The sequence below is a fragment of the Amblyomma maculatum genome, chromosome 7 (assembly GCF_055883805.1).
Source record: "Amblyomma maculatum isolate TAMU_Amacu chromosome 7, ASM5588380v1, whole genome shotgun sequence".
Lineage (NCBI taxonomy): Eukaryota > Metazoa > Arthropoda > Arachnida > Ixodida > Ixodidae > Amblyomma > Amblyomma maculatum.
In genome coordinates, this window is record NC_139350.1 from 131,841,847 (window position 1) to 131,865,267 (window position 23,421).

Sequence of the window (23,421 nt, forward strand, 5' to 3'; positions counted from 1 at the left end):
AGCCTATGCGCGATCGGAAGTCAGAACTTTGTGCTTATCGTAGCAAAGTCGTTGCCGTCACCAGCGCCACTCGGTCTGTGCGGCACAATGTAGTGGCGGACGTCAATTATGTTGCCAAGACAAAATATGTCAAGTATTTTAGGCCGGTTATCAAATGTTGTACAAAAATTAAAATAATGTGGCGTTGAATTTATACATGGCGCTCTAATTACGCTGCACGAGTAAGCATCTGCGATTCAGTTCATTTGAATGAGATGATGACGAGAACGACAATCGCGGGGTCGCGAGGTAGCGAGATCGCGAGCTAGGGTTCCGACCACTATGGCGTGACTGCATTTCTTCGTGGTACCATTTCGGATCACAGCTTAGCGTCGCACCACTTCTCTTCTTTAGCTTAGCGGCAGCTAGCTCGTCCGCAGACAAAGCTGTCCTGCCTGCACCACAGGTGAGACTCCTCACAGGCTTCATTGTGACAAGAGTGCTTATGAGGGCACCTGTTTGACGTGGTGGCTTTATTTTTTCTTCCGTTTGTTTAAACGTGTTTGCAGGCTTTCCGTTGCGCCTTGTCCTGCTAGAGAGCCATGAGCTGTTCTCGTGGTTCGGATTCCTCGGACTTCGACACAGCGGTCAACGGCAGTGAAGTACGACCCGGAGCCATGTGGCCGCTCACACATTGCAAGCCCGGTATGCTTCGTAATCGCTGACTGTAGACATCGCCTGCAACAGGAATTTCACAGGGCTCAGCGTCGGTGAGCATCGAGACAACTACCTTCGCACTCGCTGGCATGCCATTAGGCTGCACACGTTTCTGTCCAGTGTCCAGCTTTCCCGAAAGAAAATGTTCGAGGGAACATTCGTTTGTACCGGAAACAAGCGCGACGACAGCTACGCGGTTAAAAGGTGAGTTCATTTTCTCAGTCATGTCCGCATGCGTCGTTTGTACCGCAGTCACGCAAACCTTTTGCGCAGTGCTGCTCTTTTATTAGCTCGGCAATCTAATCTGGGAGTGCTTATCGCGCCTGCTTGCTGGCATGCTTCGCCGATAGTGGGCGCTGAAAGGCTTTCCATTGTGCGGGTTCTAAGAAAGGTGACACCGCTGTTGAAAGCCGTTCAGCGATCTTTGAGATAGATGTGTATGCTTAAAAAGTACTATATTCTAAAACAAAGCAGATCGAAGGGCCACCTGCCACGGCTGGTAGTTGTCAGAGTGGACAGTAGGAAACCCTATTCCCACATTCGGGGCCGAGCGAGAGAGTGAGAGGCAACGTGACTCTTAGTGGCAGTAAGCAGTGGAGCAAGAGCGCAGATGACCGAAACCGGATGTTTGCTACCGCGCCGGCGAAACTGGGAGGACAGCTACGCGAAGAGAGGAGGGTATGACGAATGTTGAATAATGCTCAGCCACACGGTGGTGCTGCGAGAAGGAATGTAATGGTGACTACCGTAAAAGCAGAACGTAATTAGGGCGAAAACAGAGGATTGGCGAGACACTAGCACGAGAATGAATGGTACGAGGGCGTTTACGACTGTGGAATTAGGGGAGCAAAGGGGGAGGATTTAAAGGCGGAAGCGGAAAGTTGTAAGTGGGAGAGGAGGGTACAGCGAAGGCAGGAGGGATAGTTTTGCCTCAATTCACGAGGCCTGGTTGTGCCTTGGTAAAAAAGCGTCAAGAAGAGAAATGTGCCCACGCTACCCACGCGATGGTCGAGAAGCGGTGACTCTTCCCGTTGCTGTGAGGACCTCACTCATATATAGACCTCTTCATTAAGGGACAACTCATGCCACGTCTGAGATTACAAGCCTTAGATTAGAACAATAAATATCACTTGAAAATGATTATGTGAGCGTATGATTACATGGGGGTAAGCGTAGGCTACTCTTTGACTGCGTATATATATATATATATATATATATATATATATATATATATATATATATATATATATATATATATATATATATATATATATATATATATATATATATATATATATATGCCTGCTTCGAACTCTTTACCTCAGCATACTGCAAAGTCAAATAACCGAAAACACTACGGTCAGATTTCGCATTTCCGAGAATTGTAATAGTCTGCCATTTATTTCTCTCCCAACTCCAACACGCTTGTAGTAACGCAGGCGCGACCTAAACTGTCAGCAATGTCAGCGCCTTTATTTTGGAGGGAAGGAGAACACAGTTAGGAGAAAGGTATTTGCTTAAGATGCACCACAGCTTGGCGTCGTGATTCTCCTGACGTGCTGCACGGGCGAGCCGAAATTGTCGTGGTCCCGTTTCTTACAGTCTGCTGGCGATGCTGACTACCTAAAGAAAGCGTCAAAACGAGTGATTTCTCTCGTTTCGTGAGCCTCTCCGCACGACGTTGCGTTCGCTGAACTATTTTTCGTGTCGCTGTTGAGAAAAGGAAAGACGCAGTAACTGTTGCACTGAGCGTGCTTTCCTGCAGCGCATCGCGAGAAAAGAGATGAAGGCTATGAACGAAAGAACAGAAATAGTCGCGTAGGGAATGCTCCCGGTGTAATTTTGGACACCCGAGGCTCTTTATCGCACTGACAGCGCAGAGTAATCTAGAGTCTCGTGGACATTGCCATCGCCTAAATACTACTGCCACCGTAAAGTGACTTCGTGAACCACTTAGCCTCATCCACGGATAGAGGCGGGATCCCGTTGCGCTACTTTTGACATAAAATACGATCGATAGACAGCCATGCCTTGCTTGTTCTGAAGGCGCGGAAATCCGCGTGTGCGATATGTGTTAGCCAAGCCCTGTCTGAACGCATAGCGGCGCACACTCTAGAAATTTCTTCGCCTACTCCATTGGCGTTAGCTTTATTGTTGCGGGCGAAGGAGTGCGTTCCGCTAAGAATGCGCATGGAATGACTGAAGCTACCGATAGCGCCAATAGGCCGAAGCAGAGGAAACAGAGGAGCCTCTCAGCGCCATTGCAAAGCTTTGCTTTGACCAAGGAAGCTGGCTCGACCAACCGCAGAAAGATACACTTGAATGCGGTGACTATATCTCTTTCTGCAGCAAACAAGGACACAACTTCCTTTTTCTCGGAAGCATGCCAGCTGGATAAACCATGGAACATTTGCATGTCTGGTGTAAGCCAGAACGCTTTTCAGTTGGGGAACTCAACACAGGTCCCAAATCTTCATTATGAATCGATCACCCGCCCATCTTCAACATCTGGAAATGTTTAGGAACTTTGCTGAAACCTTCGCTTATAATAAAATCATCCAGGTAATCATTGAGAGTAATTTCAGTTACGGGGGCAGGTTTCTTGAAGGGAGTCTAACCATTTTTCTTTTACATATATTTTATTCCCGGTAGCAAATTTACGACGCTTGAAAGCGATGATGATATTGCTGTCATGTGCACAGATCACAGAAACGTTTCTATTCTGCATGCCCTCTTTAACTCCGTTGAACTCTGCGATTCCGGTGCTGGTGGTTCGGGAATGGTCCCCTCGCGCTCGAACGTGATGTAGACATCCTTGCCTGCGAGGCCTTTGCTGGCGGAGACGGGGACAAGCTTTTCAGTTCGGCGTGGCTACACAACCAGCAGCAGGGCTGCAAGTGAGTGCACTCCCTGCCACTCTTGGAGGCTACCGCTTAGCAACAAGCACTGTCTTAAGCCGATTCACCTAACACAGTAGAGCACTTTGGAGCAGGACCATCCATCCTCTTCTGACAAAAGCTTCATTATTTAATTCCTTTGCAACCAATAATTCCCGGCGTAACAAGCTGCATAGTGTTTTCTTACGTACATAAAATAATAACCAGTGCTTGAAGCATTGCACAAACGAGATTTCCAAACACCATTCAAAGCGAATGGCAGCTGCTTTAGATACAGTAAGCACAATTTAGGGTTACTATCTGTCATAGCTAATCGCCTTTCGATAAAATAGAGCAAACTTCCCACGGCTGTAAAAGTCCTAAGCAAGTGCTCAAATATTCTCAGTTTTATTTTTCGGCTTCTGATATAAGGCACAGCCACTGGCTGCGCAATTTTCAGCGTAATTCGGTGCTTCATATTTGCAATAGTTTTATTCTCCATAGGCGCTTCAGCATTTGACATCTCTGCATGCTATGTAAGCAGCAGAAGCAACAAAATGCTAAAAAAACACAAAAGTGAACTCTCTTCCTGCTTCTTCGGAATGTAGTAGTTCCCTGCTATGAAATTGTTTCATCATAACTCGTAAACTTTAATTCAGTGGGAAGGTAGATGACGGCCGTTATATAGAGCTACGTCAGTTTTAACGCTGATGGTTTTAGGAGCTGGTATTGATAAGAAATCTGGGAATGTGTTTTTAAAAGAATCTTCTAGCTCAATGTGCCCTAGCCTCTGAAATACGTGCGGTTTACTAGCACAGTGAAAACTGAGGGCAATTAGGAGTCACGCGTCGTGCCTCCAGGAGTTTTTCTTGTTTGCCACAGTTTAACTTTTAGTGAAGATTATGTACCTCCCCCCTTATTACTTTCCGGCTTTATGAGCCTGCAGCATTAAGTCATTATATCATATCTTCATACAAAACAGCGGATTGTAATGATCGAACAAACTTATGTTTGCGTTAATTGTTTTTTGTTAGCAGCCTAAATATTAGCAGGCAAAATAAAAATTCGCAGAAATTCCGAGGGAATTGCCTTTCTTTACGTAGGCTCCCTTGTTGTGGCTCATCTTTTTCTCGCGATTTTTGTGAGTGTTTAGTGTAGGAGGTACAAGTCGGTCTTGCTTGGGTCAAATTGCTTTATTGATGCCTTTTCCTTGTCACCTTGTGGGGTCGATGAGTGGTAGTGATCTGTTAACTCATTAACTCTTACCTAATAGGTCTGACTCAATAGGCAAATGTTTATTTTACTCATACCTCATCAGCTGTTCGATTATTCTCTATAAGGTAGTAAAATTACCTAGCTAAATACTTCAAGTACCCTGAAAGCTGTCATATGGACCACCCTTGGATCTGAATATTGGCGATTCTGTAGCACGTGACTAAATATGACTGATTACTTCGTAGCGAGTGCAGCGGTGGCGTTGCGGTAGAACATCCGCCTCGCATGCAAGAGGACCGGGGTTCAAATCCCGGTGCCGCGCAATTCTCCACCGGATGAAAAAAAAAAAAAAGAAAAAAAAAAATCCGCGTGTCGATGGAATTGCATAAACAGGTTTGGGGTGCGACCTGATGCCGGTGAACACCTCCGGCAACGCACTCCCTCACCAGAACAGGAGTTGGCCACCCTGGTGCAGTAATTGGCCACAACCTCCTATGATAAGCTCCATAAAACCCCGGCCCTCAGTCACCAGCGGCTGCGGAACAACTGACCACGGCGGCGGTCAGACCTGTGACGCAGCAGGGGGTGCTAAGAAAGCCTGGCTCCGCTGGACAGGCCGCCAATGGAAACTGACCCTGGCAACGTTTAATGCTAGAACCCTAGCTAGTGAAGCTAGCTTAGCAGTGCTGTTAGAGGAACTAGAGGGCATGAAATGGGATGTCATAGGGCTTAGTGAGGTTAGGAGGCCGAATGAGGCATATTCTGTACTGAAGGATGGGCATGTACTGTGTTATCGAGGCTTACCAGAGAGGCGACAACTAGGAGTAGGTTTCCTTGTCAATAAGTATATAGCGGGTAATATAGATGAATTCTATAGTATTAATGAGAGGGTTGCAGGCATCGTAATTAGGCTTAATAAGCGGTATAAACTGAAGGTTGTACAGGCCTATGCACCTACATGTAGTTATGATGACCAGGGAGTTGAAAGCTTCTATGAAGATGTAGAATCGGCAATGCGAAAAGTAAAGACGCAGTATACTGTACTAATGGGCGATTTCAATACCAAGGTAGGGAAAAAACAGGCAGGAGACAAGGCAGTAGGTGCCTATGGCATTGGTTCTAGGAATAGCAGGGGAGAGTTACTAGTTGAGTTTGCAGAGCGCAATAACTTACGAATCATGAATACCTTCTTCAGCAAACGGAAGAACCGGAAATGGACGTGGAAAAGTCCTAACGGAGAGACTAAAAATGAAATCGACTTCATAATGTGTTCAACCCCCGCCATTATGCAAGATGTAGAGGTAATCGGGAAAGTGCGATGCAGTGACCACAGGATAGTGAGGTCCCGAATTAGCCTAAATCTGAAGAAGGAACGCTACAGATTAGTAAGAAAGAAACCCATTAACGAATTAGCGGTGAGGGGGAGGGCAGAAGAGTTCAGGATCTCGCTACAGAATAGGTTTTCAGCTCTAACTGAGGATGGCGACGTTACCCTAGAGGCAAGGAACAATAATTTCAGAGATATCATTACTGAGTGCGCGGTAGAAGTAGGCGGTAGGATAGTTAGAGAGGATACCGGCAAGCTGTCTAAGGAGACGAAAGATTTGATTAAGAAACGCCAGAGTATGAAAGCTTCCAATCCAACAGACCAGATCGAATTGGCCGAGATATCAAAGCTAATCAATAAGCGCAAGGTGGCCGATATAAGGAAGTATAACATGGAGAAAATTGAGCATGCTGTAAAGAACGGGGGAAGCCTTAAAGCGGTAAAGAAGAAATTGGGCATAGGGAAAAACCAGATGTATGCAATAAGGGACAAGGCGGGCAACGTCATCACTAATATGGAAAAGATAGTCAAAGTAGCCGAGGAGTTCTATACAGATCTCTACAGTAGCCAAAGTAGTCAGGACCGTAATGAGAGTGGCGGTAGGGAAAAACAGTCAGACGTTCCACCGGTGACGAAGGACGAGGTCAAGAAAGCACTAGAAACTATGAAAAGGGGGAAATCAGCTGGAGAGGATCAGATAACTACAGATTTGCTCAAGGACGGGGGGGATATCGTGCTAGAAAAACTGGCCACCCTGTATACGCAGTGCCTGGTGTCATCGACGGTACCGGAACCATGGAAGAATGCAAACATTATCCTCATTCACAAGAAAGGGGACTCTAAGGACCTTAAAAATTACAGGCCAATCAGCTTACTGTCTGTTACGTATAAGGTATTTACTAAGGTAATCGCTAATAGAATCAGGACAACCTTAGACTGCAATCAAGCAAAGGATCAAGCAGGGTTTCGGAAACGGTACTCTACTATCGATCATATCCATACCATCAATCAGGTGATAGAAAAATGCTCGGAATATAACCTGCCCTTATACATAGCATTCATTGATTACGAAAAAGCATTTGACTCAGTTGAAACTTCGGCGGTGATGCAGGCATTGCGAAATCAGGGGGTAGACGAGCCGTACGTGAAAGTGCTGGAAGATATATATAGTGGCTGCACAGCTACCATAGTTCTGCATAAAGAAAGTAACAAAATTCCCATAAAGAAAGGTGTTAGGCAAGGAGACACAATCTCCCCAGTACTATTCACAGCTTGTTTAGAGGAAGTATTCAGAGACTTGGAATGGGAACAGTTAGGGATAAGGGTAGACGGAGAATACCTCAGTAATCTGCGATTTGCTGATGACATTGCCTTGCTAAGCAACTCAGGGGATGAACTGCAAATAATGATTGATGACCTAGACAGGAAAAGTAGAAAGGTAGGCTTGAAAATCAATATGCAGAAGACTAAGGTAATGTTCAACAGCCTCGGGAAGGAACAGCAGTTTACATTAGGTAGCGAAATACTGGAAGTAGTAGGCGAATATGTCTACTTAGGACAGGTAGTAACCGCAGATCCGGACCACGAAAAGGAAATAACAAGAAGAATACGATTGGGATGGGCCGCATTTGGCAAGCACTCGCAGATTATGACTAGCAGCTTACCAGTATCGCTCAAGAGGAAAGTATACAACAGTTGCATCTTGCCTGTACTCACCTATGGGGCTGAAACGTGGAGGCTAACCAAGAGAGTTCTACTTAAGTTGAGGACAACCCAGAGGGCTATGGAACGAAAAATGGTAGGGGTAACATTAAGAGATAGAAAGCGTGCAGAGTGGGTCAGAGAAATAACTCAAGTTGCCGACATTCTAGTAGAAATTAAGAAGAAGAAATGGACTTGGGCAGGACATGTAGTGCGAAGAGAGGATAACCGATGGGTAACAATCTGGATTCCAAGGGAAGGAAAGCGTAGCAGGGGGCGGCAGAAAGTTAGGTGGGCGGATGAGATTAAGAAGTTCGCAGGGGTCAAGTGGATGCAGCTAGCACAGAACCGGGTTAAGTGGAGAAATATGGGAGAGGCCTTCGCCCTGCAGTGGGTATAATCAGGCTGGTGATGATGATGATGATGATGATGTTGTGCTCGGAAGCATGGCGTCGTTTGGTTTGGCGTGGGGCTGTAAGGCACACCTTAGTCAAGGGCGCTGGAAATTTTGACCACAAGGGGTCCTTTAAAGAACTCCTAAAACGGCAATTGCAGTAATATTCTGAAAAATCAAATCCATACACCCGGCCTTTGAGTATTTCAGCCGAATTTGAAAGCTTTGCGTGAATCCTTTTATTTGTAAATAATTTTAGCAAGTGCTCTTAGTAATCGCGTTCACAATCGATTATAAAGCGACTCCTCCCCTCACGCTTCCTGTCAGATGACGTCATTGAAGCTTGCGCCCACTCATTGGACTCCCCCAAATGACGCGGCCTGGATGGGGCGCAGTGCGGCGCCGTCGCGACTTTTCTTCATTTTTCCTCACATGCCGGCGCGGGCAGAGTTGATGGGGACACGAGCAGCGTGATTTTGGATCGTCCATGTGTTCGGGGCCAATAAAGCTAGCATACTTTGTTTCTTTTTTTACGTTCCGGAGAGGACTTGAACGGATACCCATTGATGTGCACGTTTTCTAGTTTTAGTAAATAGCTTTTCATGGGCCCGTTACCTTGCACTGACATTGCATTGTGTAAGGACAGAAGTGGCACGTTATAGATTACGTTACGGATAGGATGCTCCGCTGTGAAATCCGCCCAAGAATGCGCATTAAATGCTTCCGATAGACGGCAGGCTACACAAGCATTTACGTCTCAAAGAGCGAAATCCGTTGTGTCGAGCGCTCTCCACAAACCAGCTCTGTGTGTGCACTGGCGATGAATATGCGATGAGGGGAATAGTAAAAGCTGCTTTAATTGTAGCAAACATTTCGAAAGGCCTCTTATTAAAGACAAATTTTTACTTTTTAATTAACCAGCTAGCTAATTAACCTTTCTTAAATAACAAACATTGGGGGACGAAAAATGTGCGGCAAGTATAAGCCTACGGGACTTTCAACAGTCGTCGGTTCGCTTCAATTGTGGCAAGTCACTCAGTGCTTCCAAAACACTTGAATGCATTTATTTTAAGATACCTGGCATCCCGGGCTTGTGTTTTTCATCCGCTCAACTTGAGAACAACCGGTGCTTACGAATCGTGCTTTGCTCATGGCATCGACATATTCTTCACCTAAAATGTTTGTGCAAAATAGTAATTTCCCTGCACCACCTTGCGTGCAGCCTGGAGCGACCACTGCAACGAGGCGCAGACGTGGCAATCACCTGCGTTTTTCTTGGCGAGCTATGCGGCACCGTGGAGTCGGCCGATTACGCTTTCGCCGAGATTGGTGGCCTGCCGAAGATACAACTATGGGCCAGGCTCCCCTGCGAGAGCGAACATGGCGGCGACCAGAAGGAGAATGTGCCGCGCATTGACACCTCTTCACTGCGCTTCACCACTTTCGACGGGGTAGGCTTCTCGATGTGTTTGTTCGACTGCGTCCTGCCCCTCATTTAAGGTGCGCACATTGCATCGTCTGCAACTTATCGCGTTGTAAGCAGATAAATGAAGGGGAAATGAGGGTGCTCGTTATAATACATGAAGGAAAGAAGCCAACAGTCGGCGAGGCCAAGGAAAGCATCGGGGATCACGTTCTACGTGACGCTGGCGGTAACACAACACGTTCCACGTCCGCCGTTATGGTTGAGGGTGGCGCTGGTGAACACTCCCAAGATTCGTACAGAGATATCATTAATACCTAAAAAAAAGTAGCAGAGGGGACAGCGGCCCATGTAGCTCAGTTGGAAGAGCACCGGACGCGATATTCGGAGGTCGTGGGTTCGGTTCCCACCATCGGCACGTTGTTTTTTCTTCTACTTTGTGTTTAATTATCTGTCCCCTAAACAGTTTACATTACTAATTTCTGTGATTATCCAAGTAATAATCTAAAAAAAAAAGACAAAGTACAATCCCCAATGCTTTCCTTGGCCTCGCCGACTGTTGGCTTCTTTCCTCATGTATTATAACGAGCACCATCATTTCCCCTTCATTTATATGCTTGTAGCTTACGGGGGTCTCGGTTCTGGCAGTCTTGAAGCCACAGGTAGCACAGCTTTCGCCCTCGCTCTTAATCACGTTCTACGTGACGCTGGCGGAAACAGGACGTTCCACGTCTGCCGCTATGGTTGAGGGTGGCGCTGGTGAACACTCTCAAGGTTCGTATACAGACAACATTAATGCCCAAGAAAGTAGCAGGGGGGACACCGGCCGATGTAGCTCAGTTGGAAGAGCACCGGACGCGATATTCAGAGGTCGTGGGTTCGGTTCCCACCATCGGCACGTTGTTTTTTCTTCTACTTTGGTGTTTAATTATCTTTCCCCTAAACAGTTTACATTACTAATTTCTGTGATTATCCCAGTAATAATTAAAAAAAAGACAAAGTACAATCCCCAATGCTTTCCTTGGCCTCGCGGACTGTTGGCTTCTTTCCTCATGTATTATAACGAGCACCATCATTTCCCCTTCATTTATATGCTTGTAGCTTACGGGGGTCTCGGTTCTGGCAGTCTTGAAGCCACAGGTAGCACAGCTTTCGCCCTCGCTCTTAATCACGTTCTACGTGACGCTGGCGGAAACAGGACGTTCCACGTCTGCCGCTATGGTTGAGGGTGGCGCTGGTGAACACTCTCAAGGTTCGTATACAGACAACATTAATGCCCAAGAAAGTAGCAGGGGGGACACCGGCCGATGTAGCTCAGTTGGAAGAGCACCGGACGCGATATTCAGAGGTCGTGGGTTCGGTTCCCACCATCGGCACGTTGTTTTTTCTTCTACTTTGGTGTTTAATTATCTTTCCCCTAAACAGTTTACATTACTAATTTCTGTGATTATCCCAGTAATAATTAAAAAAAAGACAAAGTACAATCCCCAATGCTTTCCTTGGCCTCGCCGACTGTTGGCTTCTTTCCTTCATTATCGCGTTGTAGTGATGCGTAGAGATGCGCGAGGTGGCATACAGCGGCGACCGGGAGTATCGTTCGTTTGAACTTCGTGCTGTGTAAGATTTCAAGAAGAACATTTTTTAACTCTGCCATAAAAGAGGCACTAACAGCCAGCATCCGTATGTGTTATTTTTATTTCTGAATAATTTGCGCCAATACATACTTTTGGCGTACATCTGTATAGTCACAACAGGGCATGGACTTTTAAACATTTCCCACCAGGACCCTTAGCAAGTATTTTTCGTACCGCAACACACCGCGCCTATAGGAAGGAGTAAGCTGTTTGTTTGTTTCTCGAACTCATTGCTTGCAATTGATGTCTACATGGTCTTGTGACTCTGTAAGCGGTGAAGAATTGGCGTTTTCTGCGCTCCTCTTTTTTGTTATTTACAGCTGTTCGCAGGGAAGCAACGTCACGAGAAGTGCCGCTCTGACACTAGCGAGGTGTCGGTGTGCGTCTACTGGCGCTGGGCGCCCTCAGGTCTATGCGTCGTCCCTGGGGTCTGGGGATTCCGAGGGAAACGCCCTGTTCCGTCGGGCAGTACTCCCGACCTCCAGCAACCCGACGCTGCACCGACGTTGCGGTACGCCGTTGCTATTCGCCGTGTGTGATTGATAGGTGGCCGCAACATGCTGTGATCACACAAAAAGGGTCACAAGTTTCTGCTGTCATTTGTACATCTGTGCAGCTCATTGGCCAGCGTGTGAGAAAAGCGCACTTGATCGCGACGTCTTTTCGCTCATGCTGCTTGCCCTGCGTAACCAAAAATAGGCGCCATGCAGTATGTTTGTGCATTTAGAATATAATCTAGCTTTATTCGAATGTATGGGACACAATAGTTTCAAATTATTGAACAAGTCTAGATCTCAGCCCAAAATGCGGAGCTTGGGGGGAAAGCGAATACATTTGTACTCGATGACCAGTTCATTCAGAAAGATACAGTTGCACCGATGTGACCACTACAACGATTTTATAACGTCCTACTGCGCATGGTGGCGCTCATTAAAACAGCAATTCCGGACATCTTAGGTATAGGCATTCACGGCGGCTCTTGGGCTGCAGCCCCCCTCCCTTCGAGCTTTGAATTCGACTAGATTCGCTCACGGTGGCTTTTCTACGTGGCATTTATCGCATTCAGCTAAAGGAACTCAAAGTGTGTACACCAGGCGCAACGCTGAAACGTGGAGCATAATATTTGATGCTGAGAGCGACCACAGCGGGTATGCATCGGTACTTGTCACTCAAACATTCATGCTTGAATGTTAGAGCTGCCAAAAACAAAAAACGCGCTTTGAGTCCATTCCCACAGAATTGCCGGAAAAATATTTCTACTTGCGCCGATAGAAACGTTTCCACGCTTCCTGCAACCTCGGCAGTGCGATCGTTGATGCTCGCTCTGCCGGGCGAAGACAAGTCTCCGAGTAGAAACGCTGGCTTGGTTTCCGAACTGAGGCTTCTTCTCGATCCTTGTTCGGTCTTGTTTCAAGTGTGTAGCAACCTTCTCCACATTCCATCCTCAATCCTCAGAATGTAGTAGGTTATGTAATATTTCCCCACTCGACTGTCTACGTAAGACGAGGTTTTATAATAAAATAAGCGTACCTTACATGAACAAAAGTATTTTTTTAGAAATTATTGAGAAGACATCTTAGCTGCTTCTCAGCTTGACAGCAATAAACCTGGAACGCGATATTAATCAAAAAGGCAAGCAAGAATAGAGTTTCGAGCATGCTGGCGTTTAGGTTGATAGCTATAGTGTAGAATTTACGCCCTAATTGCCCGTTCCAACGAATTTTTCGATTATTTCCTTGGATAATGGTATTTCAGGTGTTGCAGTGACAAATTAAGGAAGATGCTGGTGATATTCGAAATGAATGCACCCTGCAAAAAGGCCCTGCAAAATATCGCCAATTCACATTGACACACTGCTGTCCTCAATTCATTAAATAGTGCTTCATCTTGACTAATAGGTTGCGGACACCGGCGGCTAGCTGTGCTCACGTCTTGTGCAAGCCTGAAGAACATTTTGTGGGATACTTATAGCTTCGCCTTTACGACTATGATACGAGTGGCTGCAGTCTGCGGCTTCTCTTGGGATCCGCGTTCGCGCTCATGCACTCTGCTACTTGCTTAATCACTAAGTTCTTAGTTTGTGTCTCCGTGAACTGACACAATCCCATTAGTATACAGCCATATGTGACCACACTATCTGAAAGAAAGGCCGACAGAGGTATGAAGCCCGGCTTTAATCGAGCGATATACGAACGCGACCCAAGGATCCATTGCATCTTACCCTCTTATCGCAAAAGAGATATTCCGGTTTGGCAGCACATGGCCACTCCTCCATGTATGTGCCCAGCCATGTCACCTGCCAAGCACCACCTTTCAGAGCCACGCTTGTGATCTCCCGCCCACAAAGCCGAAGCCAAACGCGAACACCGAAGTTTCTGGTTAACGGGGCCTTTAAGCCATATTGCGTTAGTAGTGGTAGAACTTACCTCACTACCCAAACAACATCACACAGGACTAGATATTGTAAAAACGGCTTCATGAAGCGTTGCGAATTGGACACGGATCCCGACATTTTGTTACAGTTGAAGGGCATTCAGCGGGACTTGACGGCAACTATAAGGCGCTTCTCAGTGCATTTTCACGGGTAGACCATGGAAGCCTACCTCGCGCGAAAGTGCTGATATGCACTGGAAAGAAGCGAAACGCACAGAACAGATCGTTGTGGGATTCACTGCCTCCCTCCCGAACATCTATGCGCTCGATTCGAGCGTATGAAAAAGATCAAATGGAGCCATCTGTTCAATAAAGGCGGAATACGTGCAACGCATAACTATACTTCGAAACAAAAATACTAATAGCACTGCGTACGCAACGCAGCCCCCATTCGCGGCTGCTGGCCGGATCGCCCGGAGTACCGGAACTGCCAGAGTGCATCGCTGCGGCTGTGGCGTGGCGCTACTATTCGTGAATCCAATCGACTCAAGATGAAGCTGTGTGGAGTTTGTTAAATGAATGGGCACGAGCTAAACCCGAGAAAGAGTTATTAGTTGGAGCGCCCTGGGTTGCCAGTAAACAGGAACCGTGTTTGTGTGCTAGAGAGCTTATTGACACCTTTTGGAAGAGCAAATATGACCTAAACCGATTTTATACCATAGTTTTGTGATGCGAGAGGAAGGAAGTTTCTTTACAGCTTCACTGGAGCGCTTCTTTTTCGCTTCACCGCGAGCCTTCGAGGCATTGGTCAAAATGATCTTCCCAGCTCGTTGGTACATTCTTGCCGTATGCACAGCGTCACACATGCAATATCCACAAATGTTCATGCTTTGCTGTTCCACATCTATAACGTATAACTACAGCCCTCCGTGGGCGGGTTTTAATTTTTTCTGGCATTGGTTGGAGAAGGTGGGGGGGAGTTAGCGGGTTCAGCTGCTGCGTTCTAGGCTAGAATACGAAACATATATCGGAGAATTGAACTCGACTTATTTTCCATCCTTAATTGTTGCGTGAGTGTACCTGGTATTAAGTTCATTTTACTGCGTGATATGAAATGGCCTATTTTGGTGGTCATAACTAAGATAACGACCTGGAAATGGCACGTTTCACAGAACTGTTTGTGAAATTTGACACTGTCATACGGATTCTTTTCGTGGCTATCAATACCTGCCTGTTTATGCACATATTGCGCATATGCTCGTTCAGCGTAGAACAATCACTAAAGGTACGGTAGAACTTTAGAGCGCTACTTCGTTACCGCGGCAAACGGTGACAACCAAATAGGATTCCTTACTCCAAAACCTCTCCCACACCTTTCCAGCATAAATTTGGTGGCTATCTGTAGTCACTATCTTACGGCTCTCTATGTGGAATTCATACCCCCACTTACATTTACTCACGTGCTTTCACGTGCTGGAGCTCTAATTGCTCTTTTTTGGGCCAAATCGATTTTAGGGTCAATAAAATTAATAACATGATACAGTTAGCAGGGGTGCGGCAGAGAAATAATTCTAATTGCCCTCCAATTACAGCATATTCGTCTATAAAATCATCGTTCATTGCCAGAAGTAGGGTTGGCTAGCGTCAGCAAACAGCAAAATCAGCTCAGCCTGAACCATGAAACTCTACGCGCATGAGAACATTTACGGTTGGGACAGCGCAGTGATGTCACCACCTTTATAAAAACAAATTTTTAACGAACCGAAAGAGGAAGGAAAGCTCGAGATAAATGTTTATCTGAAAACGTCTGGGTGAAACGTGTAAGGTGGGAGCATGTAACCGCTGTTCTTCGGTTTCATGCCCACTAGAGGGGACGTAATCAAAGAGCTAAGTGTAGAATTAGTTCACAGCAGTTCTCATAAGCGGCTGCCATACTCAGTGTAAATTGTAAGTCGCTCGTAGAGCGCATCAGTCCTAGAGCGGCATTGGCAGGCCGCCACAGGGTCATGATTCTCGCCCTGAATTTGCTTGTGCCGGCGATCGCGTCCTCGATGATGTGCCGTTTTCATGACGCATCTAAGGTGGCGATGGCTTCTCTGCTTAACATAATCTTTTGTACCGTGATGTTCGAAGGCGTCGGATCTGAGAGGTAAATTTTTCTCAGGCTCTCGGCGCTTCCATTGCATACGTGCCATCTGCGATCATGCGATGTCTATGACCTATAACTCCATGTGGCCGCGTCAGCCAGGAAGGCGCTGACATGCAGGAAGGCGCTAAACGCACTAAACGCTCGTGAATCTCTGCGGCTCGACAGGGAGAGTTAAGATATGTTTCTCACGTGCCCGGCGTGGCGCAGTTGTTCAGCGCGCTCGGCTAGGAATCGCGTTCGATTCCCGGCGGAGGACATTTTTTTCTTGAAGGTTAAATGAGCGGACACTTTCTACGGACAGATCCTGCGGGCGGCATTCACGAGCCAATCAAGGCTTTCACCTTAAAATGCAAGGAGTATTCAAACTACCTCGTACGTACAATGACAATCGGAGTTCGGGTTTTGCAGCTGTAAATATTTGTTGGCGATTTCAACTCGCAACCACGAAATCATCAAGCATCATATTTATTATTCTGCCTCCTATGACTTCCACCTGCACGTCAGCATCACGACTGCAAATCCCTATGCTGTGATTGGAGGACACAAAGCATCTATTCCACACTCCAAAAATATGTGCGAAAGGCCCAAAACCATTTTTGTAACCACTGACCTTGAGCGATTTGCAGCGAACCCTAGACCTGGTTACGTGCAAGATGTATATTGCTCAAGCGGATTATTGCCGAGAAGCTTTCGAGCCACCTTACATCAGTGCCAACGTGTTAGTGCGTGTTCGAGCAGGAAAAGATTTTGAGGGCGTGTCATTCTGGGGGGCGATAGCGAAATGGCTGTTGATTGCTAGTTTTCAGAATTTGTGGCGCAGCAGTGAATCATATGCGGTTTCAGCTGGCACGTCACTGCATTCGACAGAAGAATAAGCTATGATTTGATACTGAAGAGGAAGCTGCACTACGCCACGTATCAACCAAGGCGAACCAGGCGGGCTGCTTGATCTTCAACCAGCCAGAGGTCCCAATGTACCTAAATATAGCTTAACGATTGTACAGCCTATGGTCTTCCAGCACTTCACCATTGATCTTTAACGGCCGATACAGCATCACGTGTTTCTCTTGCCATTGACAGCGTACTCGACGCCATAGTCTCGGCACATTAATCGCTGTGCACCTTGTCTGCCCATTTCTAAATCAAATCCTAGCCTATGCGAAACCATACAAAACGAAGCTATAGCTTCGCTTAACTAGGTTTAGTAGGCTTTAAGCCTCAGCCCATTTTATCCAGACGTAGGGTCTGTTGTGTATTCTAAAAAAAAACTGAGGTATATCTAAACCTCCGCCTTAACGTCATGACAAATAGCCGCTTGTGGCCCTCTGGGGTGCTTCCGAACTGAGAAATCGTCAGAAGCTCGCCGTTTGCGGTCGCACAGCAGCTTTCAAAGTTTAAACGTCGAATAGCCATCTGTGTTTGCAACGACGTATCAGAGGTCGATGGAGTTCTGGGGGCCACCGTTGACGATGTCGTAGGATTTTGTTTTTTTCTACATGGTTTTTAAGCGGTATCTCTCATCTGGAGCACAGCGATGGCTTTTCTGTCGAACGAGCCCAATAAGATATCACATGAAATCCTTCAAGGTGGTAAAAAAATGACGCGGCTGAAGGGCTCGTTATAACGGATGTGAAGAAAGCCAGTAATCACTGAATATAGCAAACTAGAAGGAAGTTTTCTTTTTTTAATTTGTGCCTTGCATGAATGACAAACTAGTAGCGCAGTAACACCTCAGGTCGCCTGCACTGCTCTAGCAGCTGACCTCCGACATTTTACTCGCTTCTTATACGCTCTATAAGGTGTTTATGTTGCGTGCAATCTAACTTTGACAGAGTCACTAGCGCTGTCATTGACCACAGCAGGAGGCGCACAGTCATCCTGTTTTACCGGGCATGCCCCGCGTCACGTGACACAACGATGAGAAAGGCAGCTTTGTGAGAACCGTCTCATGGTTTCTGCGGCATCGACTGGCATCACTGAACTCTCGATAAGCTATTTGACATCGAACGAAGTGGAATTGAGAATCTCGTTTCGTCACACTTGTGATCAAAGCCAAGAATCAGAAGAGAAATGGAAAGCGAACAGGTGTGAGGCCGCTAAGTTTCTGACTACTGAATCTCGTGGCCCAATGACACTCATGTATTTCTTCGATTCGACATGTAGGCGATAAGATTTTATTTCGCGTATATATGGTAAGTGCCATATGGCGACGTTTCATTGCTTATGTGTCGACGTTCGTGCAGCTCTTTTGCGAAAACAACCTATTGTGCCGTACAGAGAAATGTCGCACAGTTACCCTCTGCCAAGACTCGTACACGGAAACGTCAGCTGCGAGGTGCTGCATGTATGCTATGTATAGTTGTGTGGTCGTGCACAATGCAGACCTTATGCTGTCGCACTGACACAGTAATGGGAAATAGGCCTCATTGAAGTTATTTTACTTTTTCTTGCACCAGCTCTTTTGTACCAGTGGCGAGTTTCTCTAGACTGTGTCGGCCTCTACACATTAAGCTATATTTATGAAGGCAGCGCTTTCCGGAACACGCAAAGAGGAAAATAACGACACTCATCCTAGATGAGCGTTGGCCACACAGCAGGCACGCTATAGTTGCAAATCCCGGAGCCGCAATGAACTTTCAACATGCATAATTCGCACTGACCGAACTGTTTAAATCAGCATGTCGAGGCCTGTACTTCGTAAATGTGGTTTATTGACGCTGACTCTTCCTTCGCTTGATTCTAACATGCCGCAGTGAGGAGCTACGTGATGCGTTCCCTGGCTGTAGGCGGCGAAACGAATGAGGCTGGCGCGGCGCACCACCTCGCCTTTTGGCCGCCAAGGTGGTGGTGCCTTGCGTTGCTTCATATGCCGGGCCCTGGATGCTGTCACGTGAGGGACGTCGGCTGTGCAGGGGCTGGCGATGCAGGGTGCCGCTGAGACCTCCGTGTGACGACTACTTATGATTGTGCCCAGTTGGGATTTGTATTATGAATATTTTTCTATTTCATGTTCATCGGTTTTGTCAGTAAACATATCCTTCACGAAAGCTGCCGTAGATTTGTACTTTTACCCTTCTTGATCACCTTTCTTAGACTGCTGGTGTCTCGATGCTTTTCGCTTGGGTTTGTATTATTGCTCCATAGTTGAAGAGGAACTGCGTTTGAAAATCATATCACGGCGTGATAGTGAGCCACGCGAAATATTTACTACGAAGTAGGAATTTTTGGAAACCTATGCGACAACCGCCACGTCCCCCTTTGACACCTGTTTAAGATCTGTGCCTATCCTAATCTTAAAAAGAAAAAAATGTCAGCTTCTTCTCTGTTCACATTTAGCAGTAGGGTTGTCACTCACCTGACAACAGTGAAAGGCTAGCTAGTGTATTTTGTTTAGCCAAACAAATATTCAGACGCAGCCAGATTACTCGCAACTCGCGGTATATTGCTCATACTTCGGCGTATTTTTGTGGGCAACGGCCATTTTTGTTATTTCCAAGCTGGATATATAGCGCTAATCCAGTGAAGAAGACAGGGAAGTCATTTAGAAGACAACTTTTCCACGGGAACCGGCATAAGTTGATAAACAATAACACTAAATCTTCGCAACACAATCCAGCGGCGGACGCCGGAGTCACCACGCGCGTCTGCGCCGAATCTCTTCACGCTCAGCGGGGCGCATAGAGACCATGTAGGGCTTTCCGGAGCATGCAAAGAGGAATATAACTACACTCATCTTAGATGACCGTTCGCCGCACAGCAGGCACGCTAGTTGCAATCCCAGAGCCGCAGTGGTTCATTTCAAATTTCAAGGCAAATTTTTGTGACCGTGGCAATGGCGTTATTGACATTAACCTTCTATTGTGTGCCGTCGCCGAAGCTGTTCGTGTAAAGCATGCGGTGAGGATTTGAATCTGGTTGAAGACGCTGCAAGACAAGGGGTTGCTTGCGCGTTCACACAGCATTGTGTAAAGTGGTTCTCAGGGCACTGGTTCTTGACATCTAATCGGCAAACATCGAGCAATATGGCCCGAGATGACATTTGGAGTCATTCGGAATTCCTGCAAGGCAGTTTACAGCCCACTGATGTTGCGAAGCTGCCTGACGGCGACTATACTTCATGCAGAGAGCTACACGACAGGTCACTGAAGAGGTCTATAAGACAAGGCAGCTAGCACAGAAAAGCATTGATAATGAAGGTGACTAACAGGCTGGTGGCCACTAAGTAAATTCGTCAGAATGTATTTCTAGAATGCTACGATGTAATAAAGCTATTTCTTCGACTTCAAAAGCAATTATTTCAAAACAAAAAATTTTCCTGCCTTTGACCCCCTTTTTCAGAAACTACTATAGATCTAAGGGGATACAAATTTAGAGCTTGTCACAAACCTCAGCCTTTACGGTCAACAGAGGCGCGGGATCCCGGTTACCCGTCATCCCTCTATGAGGTTTGAGAACACATTTAAAAGTTAGGCTGGTCAACCCGTGAAGTACGTGTGTCGGTGTGTGTGATCGAGGAATAAGTTCAAGGTCACTTTCTGTTACAAACAATTGAATATTTAGAGATAGTAGTCCAATTTGCACTACATAATAATAGAGTACAAAAAAAATTAAACGCCAAGACACGAATGTGATAAAAAACAACTCGGTAAATGATGAGAGGAAAACCCGACAAAGAACAAACCACTGCGATAAAAGGAAGACTATAAAGATAGCAAAGCAAGTATTGCCCATATAATAAGTATGGGCAAGGGCTACATAGAAAGCACAGCATAAAAATACCAAGTCAGATCAAGGTTAACAAAGGCGAAAACAATGTTCGATTAAACAACAATCTGTGGCAAAAAGGAATTCTCACGGCTTTCTTGTTAGTTGAGTCGTCGAAGGCTGGGTTGATCGGTAGCGGCGGCCGTAGAGATGAGGAGAACGATGCGTCGATCGCGGGTTCGGTGAAACACAAGACGCTTTCCCAGAGCGGCCGCGAGACAGGCACGGGAGACTGAATCTTCCCGGAGCCCACTGCCGCGGGCGTGCCGCGGTATGCGTTTTTGTACTCTCGGCTGGCTTCGCTGTGCCCGCGTCAAGGACGCGCGGTCGCGGCCCCGAAAATGATGTCGAAGCCTGCTCAGAGGAGCGGGGCGATCCCGTGAGTTTCGCTCTATATGTGAGGCAGGAGATCCCGCAACTTCCGCTGTATAGATGAGGCGGCTTGTGACACTGCTCCCAGTTAAGTGCAAAAGGGGGTGATCCCACCTTGAAGTGATCAAGATGACGTTGATAGTCGTATAGGGCGTAGGACGAACGAGGAGCGCCAAGCTCCTTCGTCCGCTCGTCCGGCGACACGTTGCAAATTGGAGAACTCTTGAAAATAAAGGCCGTTTATTTCAGACAGCCAAAGACAGACGTACAGGGCAGATGAAGAAAGGTGGTTAAAACGATGACAATCCAGAGGCGGCCGAGACCCGGCGCGCTCTCCCCATTTCGCGCCAAAACATCCCCTTAAGTCAGTTTTCCCAGGTTTTTGGGGCACCTCCCACGCATCAGCCACAGTCCCACTTCTGGTAGCCAATCCGACAATTTTAGACCAACTTAAATTGGCCAATGGCGTGTCCGAGCTAACGAAGTTGTTTTTACTTTCCCGCACCACGCGTCTCCTCGAAACCGTCGAGCATCTAAACACATGGCTACAGCCCCGCGGACAGACACGAAAAAACACTTATCGAACAATCCGAGGGGCAACAGCCGTCTCCATCTTGTCTCCGTCTCTGGGGCATCTCCGCGCCGCGCATCTTTGAAGTGGCATATACGCTTCACCTCTCCTAAACAGAAGGGCTCGCAAGACCGTATGGCCTGTCCCCGCCGCCCACCTCGACACAAAAGACTCAGTGCTCCGGCGATGGCCATTGTTTCACCGCGGGGTGCCCCGCCGGACGCACACAACAGAGGGGAACCAAGTCAGCGAGCAAGGGGAGGAGGGGGAGTCGGAGCGACCAGCAAGCTGTTAGGCGCCGGAGGCTCCTACCTAACACCCCTCACGGAAAAATATTGTTTCAGAATATTCTAGACATCCACAAGCGCCGAGAACGACGTTATTACGCCCCGCAGATGGGTGAAGTAGATTGGGTCCGTCCGGTGCACTGAAGATGGTTGTCACTACGGTTCATGACGTACACCATATACGCACTGATCAGAACCCGCACAGCAACACAACACTCTGGTTCGTCAGTCATGTCCTGAGCACATCTCACAAGTAACTGGTAGCAATCAAGTAAGCACACATATACAGGCACATCATCATCATCATCAGCCTGACTATACCCACTGCAGGGCGAAGGCATCTCCCATATTTCTCCACTTAACCCGGTTCTGTGCTAGCTGCATCCACTTGACCCCTGCGAACTTCTAAACCTCATCCGCCCACCTAACTTTCTGCCGCCCCCTGCTACGCTTTCCTTCCCTTGGAATCCAGTTTGTTACCCTCAGCGACCATCGGTTATCCTCTCTTCGCCCTACATGTCCTGCCCATGCCCATTTCTTCTTAATTTCCACTAGAATGTCGGTAACTTTAGTTATTTCTCTGACCCACTCTGCACGCTTCCTATCTCTTAATGTTACCCCTACCATTTTTCGTTCCATAGTCCTCTGGGTTGTCCTCAACTTAAGTAGAACTCTCTTGGTTAGCCTCCACGTTTCAGCCCCATAGGTGAGTACAGGTAAGATGCAACTGTTGTATACTTTCCTCTTGAGCGATACCGGTAAGCTGCTAGTCATAATCTGCGAGTGCTTGCCAAATGCGCTCCATCCCAATCTTATTCTTCTTGTTATTTCCTTTTCATGGTCTGGATCTGCGGTTACTACCTGTCCTAAGTAGACATATTCGCCTACTACTTCCAGTACTTCGCTACCTAATGTAAACTGCTGTTCCTTCCCGAGGCTGGTGACCACTACCTTAGTCTTCTGCATATCGATTTTCAAGCCTACCTTTCTACTTTTACTGTCTAGGTTACCAATCACTATTTGCAGTTCATCCCCCGAGTTGCTTAGCAAGGCAATGTCATCAGCAAATCGCAGATTACTGAGTTATTCTCCATCTACCCTTATCCCTAACTGCTCCCATTCCAAGTCTCTGAATACTTCCTCTAAGCAAGCTGTGAATAGTACTGGGGAGGTTGTGTCTCCTTGCCTAACACCTTTCTTTATGGGAATTTTGTTACTTTCTTTATGCAGAACTTGCAGAAGTTGCAGCATGGCGTAGCGGTAGAACATCCGCCTCGCATGCAAGAGGGCCGGGGTTCAAATCCCGGTGCCGCGCAATTCTTCACCGGATTGAAAAAAAAAAAGAAAAAAAAACGCGTGTCGATAGAATTGCATAAACAGGTTTGGGGTGCGACCTGATGCCGGTGACACCTCCGGCAACGCACTCCCTCACCAGAACAGGAGTTGGCCACCCTGGCGCTTGGCCGCAACCTCTCATGATAAGCTCCACAGGCACATCACGTGCGATTTAATTACGCCGATCAACACAACGCAGCTAGGTAGTCGTACAAGCTGAACAACTATTCCGGCCGGCTCATGTAATCTGCTCCCACGTTCTCGCTGCCTTTAATGCACTCGACACGGAAGTTGTATTCCTGAA

General features: G+C 46.9%; 1 protein-coding gene across 1 annotated transcript; it reads left to right on the forward strand.

Annotated features, from left to right (window-relative positions):
- Nucleotides 1–589: 589 nt before the first annotated feature.
- On the forward strand, nucleotides 590–18,825 carry LOC146184753 (uncharacterized). The gene is made up of 4 exons (XM_084608836.1): nucleotides 590–900; nucleotides 9,432–9,660; nucleotides 11,587–11,777; nucleotides 18,542–18,825. The coding sequence occupies exons 1-4, from the start codon at nucleotides 839–841 to the stop codon at nucleotides 18,588–18,590; spliced, it is 531 nt and encodes a 176-aa protein (XP_084464962.1). The 5' UTR covers nucleotides 590–838; the 3' UTR covers nucleotides 18,591–18,825.
- Nucleotides 18,826–23,421: the final 4,596 nt, after the last annotated feature.